Source organism: Phyllobates terribilis, unplaced genomic scaffold (assembly GCF_046119375.1).
Source record: "Phyllobates terribilis strain yellow unplaced genomic scaffold, ASM4611937v1 Scaffold_8__6_contigs__length_399053987, whole genome shotgun sequence".
Taxonomy (NCBI): domain Eukaryota; kingdom Metazoa; phylum Chordata; class Amphibia; order Anura; family Dendrobatidae; genus Phyllobates; species Phyllobates terribilis.
This window is the reverse complement of record NW_027362768.1, coordinates 279,937,732-279,947,108: the sequence shown is the minus strand read 5'-3', so window position 1 is coordinate 279,947,108 and position 9,377 is coordinate 279,937,732. Positions and strand designations below refer to the sequence as shown.

The following is a 9,377-nucleotide window of genomic DNA, read 5'->3' as shown; positions in this document are numbered from 1 at the left end:
TGCACCACTGTGACATTCAGAGACAGGGGTGCCACCAGGGACAAGGAAAAACAGACTATAATAAATTTATGGGAGGTGTTGACCTGTTGGACCAGGTGCTTCAACCGTATCTGGTGAAGCAGGAGAGACCAGGGCTTGGTATAAAAAGGTAGCAATCAACCTCATCCAGATTGCTACCGCTAACCACTCGTCCTCTACAAGACGTCTCAAGGAGCACTCATTTTCCTCCAGTTCCAAGAAAAAAATTGCGTGTCTCCTATTTGACTCAATGACACAGGAGGCAGTCTTCAGAGAATGTCCAGAGACTATCAGAGCATCATTTTATTCGCCTCATCGCTGACACTTCCACCCAAAAGTATCCCCAAAAAGATGCCGGGTTTGTAGGAGGCACGGTAGGAGGAGTGATTACCGATATTATTGCCCCATGTGTCCATCTCAACTAAGCCTTTGCATCCCCCCGTTTTGAAAATTAACACACAACTTCCCATTATTATATTGACATGACTAACACCAAATTGTGTGGTAGCATCTTTTTTTTTTCAAATAATTTATTATTTTCTGTTTAGTGGGAATTTTTATTGGACAAGTAATAAAAAGAATATTTTTAATCAGTAAAACACATTTTACCCCATTTCACAATTAATTCCAGAACTTGTACATCACATACCAAGCTATTATTCAGACAAATTCTCATCCACATGCCCATGTTTGTATACTCCAGAATGTGAACCCCACAAATATTCTTGAAAAGTCAGGTCATCTGACAATTCCAGGACTTGATTACTCACATAAACATTATTGACCATTTATCTTAGATTGACAGTTTTTATGACTATGTCTTGCTACACAACTTTAGTTTCCATTTAGATTACTTATATATTTATATTGGTGAAAGGGGCATGATCATTTTATTGGAGGATCTCTAATAATGAGGCTGTTCTGTACTTGCACACACTATGGGCTTTACTGCATGGTTCTTGCAGAACCTCCTGTACCGGACAATACTTTCAGGATTCTATGGGGGATTGGTAGTTTTGTGCATATAGCGGTTCCTGATTTGCGGACGGGAGCCTGCTATTGTGTACCACGTCTATTGACACATTCGTCTCTCATATAGGGCTTGATGGAGCTAAACGGATGTTGTAAGACCAGTCTTTGGCCACAGCCCCACTATCAGTATTTGGTCAATATTTTTTCTCAGAAGTGGGAGCCAAAACCAGGAGTGGGTGATAAACGCAGGATTTTCTTGTTTGCTCAATGTCCCTAAGCTTCGAATGGGTCCTGGAATTCTGTCAATTTTACCATAAAGACCAAATGGTGTGCCATCTATTATAGGCACAGACGTGTGACCAGTGCTCACATTGGTGCCATATTGGATGTATTTCTGAACACCGAAAAACTAGTGCAATAAAATTTGAGGTGTGTTCCTCAGAACGTACAAAAAAAAGATTCATAAAAGACAGTGAAAAAAATTCAAATTGTAAATTTTCAAACTTGTGTTGTATCAACTGCATAAAAAATGGAGGTATCAAACTACTCACTACCTCCCTAAAAAATCCTTAAGGGGTGTAGTTTCCAAAATGGGGTCACTTGTGGGGGGGGTTTCTCCTGTTTAGACACCTAGGGAGCCCCGCAAATGCAACATGGTGCCTGCCATCTTTCAGCCAAATTTGTGTTCCAAAATTCAAATGGTGCTTCTTCCCTTTCAAGCCCTGCCGCTTGTCCAAACAGAGGTTTTTGACTGTATGTGGGGTATCCACGCGCTCAGAAGAAACTGGTTAACAATTTTTGGGGTCAATTTTGTCACACTATTCCTTGTAAACGTGAAAAAATTGGGGTTAAAGCAACATTTTAGAGGTAATTTTTTTTTTTTTTCATTCCACTTTGAATTCTTGTGAGTTTACAATATTTAGGCCTCTCAAAGTCCATTGAAATCTGAATAGGTCCATAAAGAAAGAGGTTTTGTAAATTCGTTGAAAAAATTAGAAATTGCTGCTAAACGTTTAACCCTTTACATCCTAACAAAATAAAATGACGTTTGAAAAAGATGCAGATGTAAAGTGGACATATGGGAAATGTTATTTATTATTTTGTACAGCATGACTAATTGGTGTAAAGATATAAAAATTGAAAGTTTGAAAATTGCGATATTTTTCCGAAATGTTTACCAAAATTACAATATTTTCAAAAATAAACGCAAAAAGTTTCGACCTAAATTTACCACTAACAAAGTACAATGTGGCATGAAAAAAAACAATCTCAGAATCAGTGCGATCCAAGCGTTCCAGAGTTATTACCTCATGTGAGTGACACTTGTCAAAATTTTTTAAAATTTGGCCTGGTCATGAAGGTGAAAATTAGCTCTGTCACTAAGAGGTTAAAAGGAGACGTGTGTCACAATACTTTTGTTCATATAGTGTAAGTAGCCAGATTTTGCTCTTATTTTATTCCTACTGCTCCCGAGTATTCCAGTTTTTGTTATTAAAAAAAAATAAAGAAAATGCCTAGGGGATAAATACTTTCGCCCCCTAAGCATTTTTCGCTTTTTTTTTTAAGGTTTGTATCAGTTCATGTAAAGAACATGCCTACAACTGTGAACGTTTTAGTGGCTTCATAGCAAAAGGGGTGAATACATAATTATGCACATGCCAATTTTTAGTTATTTGATCCCATAAATGTAATTGATGCCTATTTTTTTTTTCACTTCAACAACAGACTATTTAGTGCTGCTGCATCACACACAAAATCGGATTACAAAAATTTAAACACGTGTTGTAATGTAACAAAATAGGTAAAACGCCAAGGGGGTGAATACTTTCACAATCCACTGTATGTCCGTCATACGGTTCTAGAGATATGGGCCTTATTATTTACTGCCATTTATTACGATCCTTACTGTGGCTCACAGAATTCTCTGGGGTCGTGTCTTTAGGCTGTTCTGAATACTTACCCTGTGAGCACTATTTCCTTGGCAAGGACGATAAAAAATTGCACTTAACAAGTCCTTAGCCCTGGAACTGTATGGTGGATTACAAAAAAAAAAAAAACTCAGGAGAATGGCAATAAATTGGTAGCAAAAAGTGGATACTTATTATTGCATCATAAAGAGGACAGGTATGATTAGCAACATATTACTCGTACGATAGCCACCCATCAATTACCATCTACATTAATGTTCTAGAAAAACTGGATTCCGCCAACTACTTAATAGACTAATGAACTGTGTGGAGCACGCGGGCTGCCGCAGAAACGCACAGCAAGCTGATCCATTGTACAGTTATCATTTATAAAAATCACAAAGACGACAATACAAGACAAAAATCGGAATATTCCTCTGCCAGGTTATTTTTTGGATGGGAATAGTTTTACTTGATTGAAAAAATACACTTTTCTACCAATGAAAAAAAGACTTTGGAAACACAGGTTACTTTTGCAGATGTCAAACAAAAGATAAGCGGATGAGGTAGATCCTTTACTGGACCTGAAGGGAAGCCACAATCAGACAATAACTGATAGTTTATGAAATCAGGTTTTTGTGCTACACGTATTTAAAAGAAAATAAAAGTGAATTTTTTCTCATATCATTATCTTTATTAAAAAATACATACAATTTTTCACACTTGCCACTGGGACTACTTTGGACTTCTGAAGACATGTACAATCAAGAGTTGTGGGCAAAGGGGAATTGTCAACTTATCGACAGGAAATGCCATTAAAGTCTATCCATGTGGGTCCTACTATTGGATCTGCAGTTATTTGGAGTTTGGGGGTCTCCCACTGTACCTGCAAACAACATTCATATTCATTAGTAGGACTTTAGGGCACAAGTCCTATACTCACCAGGCGTGGAGTGTTTTCCTCGACAAGTGTAACGCTCAGTGGGCAGTTGTGCAGATTAGACCGGTGACTTTTCCAGGATCAGATACACTTTGTTTATAACTTACAATACACACGTTCCCGTGTATATAAAGCCATTATAAATGTTGGAAGCTCGGTGGTCATATTTCTTTCACAGTTTGATGTAATTATTTATGTTGCCAGGACTAACTTATGCCCCTGACAGTCTTACAGTCCAATGGACTAAGCCCCTGGTGGTGCCTTGTGTAGACATCCATAAATTAACCAATGTAATAACCAGCTGTCCTGTACGTGTCTTATATATTAGAAAACTGTTACTAAAGAGAGAAATGAATGACTTGACTGACTCAATTGTTTATTCCTATTTAATTAGCCCATGGTTGCAGCAGACTGGATACTTCCAAGGGATAGGTCATCAACTGTGTAGAGACAAGGGTTTCTGCACAATATAAGATTTATCCCTGCTTATATAGTGCCAACTATAATCAGTGATGACAATATGTCACAATCAACATTTCCTACCATTTTTTTTGGAGGGTGGGAGGAAACCCTTGCAGATACAAAGAGCGTCGTTGCAGATGTTGATTTGGTCAGATTAGAGCCCTGGACCGCGGCCCTGCTAAGCACAGAAACCCGGCTATGCTGTTTTAATGGGCACATTCTCATTTTAATAAAAACTATGTACCCCACTGCATGACAACTGCTCTAAAATAATCGTAACTTGTACATCCGGATCACTGATGCAGAGCATAAAATATATTAGTCTTTACAATGTCATTCAATCAGATTGCCATGATCTGATCTAGAGTACACAGATTAACAAACTAGAAGCTATTCCACCAATTATCATTCAATTAAAAAACAAAATGCCAGCTCATGTGGTCATGGTCACTCATACAGTTGCTATACAAAGAACGATGAAGCAGAACTCCAATCATCCTGTTCAACTAAAATGTCATAGAAGTATTCCCATCTCTGAAACGTATGGCATTATCTGCCCAACATGGCACAAATGTCTGATAGATATGGGCCGTGTCTTGAGAATGGTGCCCCATCTTGCATGGCTGTGAATGAAGAATTTCTCTCAGAGAAGTGAATAGCGAGAGTGTGTGCAAGGCCATCCATCTATTCACAGCAGCACGAGACAGGACCCCAGTTTCCAGACAGATAAGGGTCTCAAATCTGGGACACACATTTATCAGACATCCAAAAATGTCAGAAAAGAGAATACCCATTTCAGTATTTTATGCAAGTTTTTGGATAAACAATATCTTGCCAAACTGTCTTTACAGGGGAATTGTGGTGAAATATTATCCACAGGCTAGACAATGTTAGATCAGTGGAAGTTCTGCCACTGGGACCCTTACTGTTCGTTAGAAAGTGGAATATCAGCCCCTCAACACCTTTCCATTGAGAAGTACTATGCCTGTACTACTGTTTGTGTATTATCGCTCCTTACTACTCAATATAAGTTACAGCGTGATGCATGGACTGGCCGCGGGTGTCCTGACTCAAAAGTGACTGCCTTGTATATGCCTATGAGACTGGCGATCAGGGTAGGAGACCAGTGGCAGGTTCGTGCATCATGATCCATAGTCAGACCGCCAAACACGGATGTGTGAAAACCGCTTTACAGAAGGTGAGTGAGCGCTGTTGTGTGTACACAGGGGTCCCCATTCTAGCAGTCAGTAATCGTTGCAGCACTTGTACCATCTAAAGTTCATCACCTAGCCAGTGTGCAAGTTTAAAAAAAAAAAAAAGGATTTTAGTGAATTACTTCCTATAAAGCTCTAGTTCACACAGTGCTGTTCTACAGCAGCCATTGCATGCTTTACCGGAGAACTGCAGCAGAACTGTACTGCTGACAATGTAGCATAAGGTTATGTACCATCTGAATGTGCAGAGGAGCAAATGCTTGTGCTTAATCTTAAAAGATGAGTGCAGTCCGACTACTATACAATGAACCATTTTACAGCTCATATTTAGAGACGTGGTTTCATGGAGCTAAGTGTTTTTTCCCATTTCCATTAAAAAACACAATAAAAGTATGAAGGAATATAAAATAGTTTAGACATTCTATACATATAATACAGCATGTACATATATAAAACACACGTGGCTCCAGACGTCACATGTATCACTTCCACTGTCACAAGCCAGGCATCACATAGGCAATGTTATCCAACGTGCTGGACTGGAGAAATAAGAGAAAATGCATTTTTAAGCATTGAATAAATACAAGCAGTTTCTATATGAAGACAATGTGCCAACACTAAAGATGAAGGCATGTAAGACACCAAGGGCATTTTAGTCCCTCTACAAGGACTACAGTACAGCGTGAACATTTCAACTTTTACCGCATAATACTCATGAGTTATATGTATAACCCATTACAGATATGACATACTGATTCATCATATGTCTTTGATGTGGACTCAAGAGCTGAGACGCATCTTTGCCGGAAGATGATGGCTGTTATTCAGCATTATCTGACTAACACCCTAAAATGCATGTTTGGTATCACCACAATCATACTGACCTGGAGACTCATTGTCAGGTCATTTTTACTGTATAATGAATGCTGTAAAAACAAATCCAAAAAACAATGGCACAATTGCATTTTCCTTGAAATTTTGCCGCACTTGGAATTTTTCCCCCAGCTTTCCCAGTACATTGTGTGATAAAAATGGATGGTGTCATTCAAAACAACTCGTCCAGCAAAAATCAAATCACTGTATGGCTGTGTCGATTGAGAAATTAAAAAAAAGTTACGGCTCTTGGAAGAAAAAAGGTGAAGGCACAAAAACGGAAAATGACTGAGAAATGTGAGAAGGTAGTAACTAAACTTACCAAAACCTGCTTCGGGCAGCCATTTAGCTCAGGAACGTGGCTAGTGAGGCATACCAAAGGGCTCATAGCACAAAGAATGGAGTCTAACAGAACAGATAAGCTGCCAGACACTGCAACCATGCCCTAAAGAGAGACATACAATAAGCCAAAAGAGCAAATATCCAATTATCTATATCAACTATTAGAAATTACTGAGTAGATAATAAATCTCTATCTATACATATCTGTAGCCAGAACTAATAATGGTTTGTAGGGGATCAAATACCGTATTTTTTTCGGACCATAAGACACACTTTTTTCCCCCCAAATTTGGGAGGAAAATGGGGGGTGTATCTTATGGTCCGAACGTTGCGTACCTACGGAGGTGGTGGAGCGGGATCGTGGGGACTCCCTCCTTCAAGGACCCGGTGGTGGCGGCAGCAAAGGAGGAGGAGGAGGAGGAGGAGGGATGCTGCGGGTGTCTGGCTGCCGGCGCATGCGCTGACTTGTATCTCGGGCGGCCATTTTCCTGTAGATCACAGCTTCAGGAAGATGGCCACGCACACTGGAAACCTGCGCCGCTCACCAGCCCCGGCCCGCAGCCAGACACTGCCCGTATCCAGTCCAACCCGCGCCGGCCCCCAGCCAGACACCTGCAGCATCTCACCTCCTCCTCCTTTGCTGCTGTCACCACCGCCGCCACCACCACCGGTCCCAGTCCCCAGGCAGGCCCCGATCGCCAAACACTGGCCCCGGTCCTCAGCCAGGCCCCAGCCATGCACCGGGCCTCAGCCAGGACCCCAGCCATCTCTTCTGCTGCAGCCGCCAGGTTCCTTCCCTAAGGGAGGGCCCTGCAGTCCTGCTCCACAGCAACTCCCCACTGCTGGAGAACCAGATTTCTGAAGGACCCTGCCTCATGTGATCCTCGCTCCACCACCCCCCAGGTAAGATACTGTACCTATTAAGACTATAAGACGGACCCCCATCTTATAAAAATATATTTTTCACTATATTCCACCTGAAAATTTGGGGTGTGTCTTATAGTCGAAAAATACGGTATTTATTTCTCACTGCAAAAAAAAATTATATAATTTATACAATGTGTTTTTCTTGTTTTTTGGGGGGGGATATTCTATCTCTCAATGTTAAAATTAACCGATCCTTAAAATTATAGACTGTTCATGTCTTTGTCAGTGGGCAAACTTACAAAAACAGCAAGGGATCAAATAATTATTTCCCCCTCTATATATATTATACACTCGTTCTCTAAAGTTCATGCCATATAGTTGAAAATAAAATGAGCAATTACGTCGTTTTAGGCACCTACTTCTATATTAGATGCATGTTTAGCTTCCAATACAGACACATGTACCATTGTGTGTTTTTGTTCATATGTAGAATATTTGTTATCAATTTGTAAAAGAAAAAAAATAGACTTCTTTCACTGTGACTAGAGAGGCTTGTGATTGCATGTTCTGCCCACACTTCTGCCTAATCTGACCATCTGTATTTGGGCAAAACTCTTCTGCTATTGTCTTTTCCAGGAATTGATCAAAATAATCCATATGAGGTACTAGTTGGGGGAGGTGGGGGGGGCTTAAAAGGGTCAGATTTGAACACTTTCCAGAACGTCCCTCTTGAAAGCACCATCAGTTTGTCGTCCTTCATATCCTTGGTAGAGACAGGAAACCCACAAGAGATTAAAAGGCCCCTCCCTCCACCCCAACTAAAGCGTTTTTCCTGTCACTATGAGGGAGGGACACAGAAGAGGACTCGCATGTTCCAGGAGCAGGACTATCGGGATGGGATCTTCACATTCCTGCCCTCCCTTCTTCCGGAGGCAGACACCCCGCTGAACAAGGGGTCCCTCAGCCTTTTCCGGTAGGAGAGGGGGCTCCCGGAGAAGAACAGTATCCCCCGCAGAGGGGGCTCTGGGTACCAGCTGCTACAGCCCCGCGCGTACAGCTCCGGCGTGTGCTGCAAGTAAGGAAGAAGCAGCACTTCCGGTTACACAGGGAACGATGTGCGGACCTCTAGTAACCAATGTGGAATGCACTTCCGGTCTATTTGAAAAAAAAATGGTGCCAAACCTGAATTAAAGGGGAAATGCCATTTTTTGACGATTCAGAGGAAAGACAGGTGAGATAAATGCTATTTAAGTACGGGGAAGGGACTGAGGTTTTCAGAATAGCCAGATCACCAGTTATGGAAGGTCAAACCACTGGTCGCTCTGATACATGGACTGGAGGTTCAGCTGGTGTAAGTGATGGATAGATCCCCTCTTAAACTCCTGTTCCCATCTGTCTTTGGTAGTAAATTCCGGTGTCCCTTGTCAATTTAAGACAAGGAGACTCCTAAAAGACACATGACAACATTAGTCCCTAGGAAAAGGAGATGCGCCATCTGTAATAAGAAACTACCGGACACATACGGGAAACAACTTTGCACAGTCTGTATCGCTAAAGTAGTTAAGGAGGAACATTCCTCCTTCATGACCAACCTAAGAGCCAAAGTAAGGGAGGAAGTCCAAAGTACAGTCACAGACTTAGTTTCTCCACAAACTCGTCAAAGTGTGCCCCGTCAGAAAAGGCCACGTCGGGAGCTATAATCCAGTTCAGGGGAGGAGGAGCTGTCAGATTACTCCGATCCTGATCAGGACAGGGAAGGATCCATCTCAGTTCCCCCAGAGG

At 41.3% G+C, this 9,377-nt stretch overlaps 1 protein-coding gene across 1 annotated transcript in view; it reads right to left on the bottom strand.

Moving 5' to 3' along the window:
• Window positions 1-4,196: 4,196 nt before the first annotated feature.
• HMGXB4 (HMG-box containing 4) overlaps window positions 4,197-9,377 on the bottom strand; it is a 30,384-nt gene continuing 25,203 nt past the window's right edge. Inside the window, exons 10-11 of the mRNA XM_073644300.1 lie at window positions 6,709-6,831; window positions 4,197-6,052 (exon numbers count right to left, since the gene is read on the bottom strand). Of these exons, the coding sequence (XP_073500401.1) occupies window positions 6,008-6,052; window positions 6,709-6,831 (168 nt within the window). The 3' untranslated portion in view covers window positions 4,197-6,007. The remainder of the gene's footprint in view (window positions 6,053-6,708; window positions 6,832-9,377) is intronic.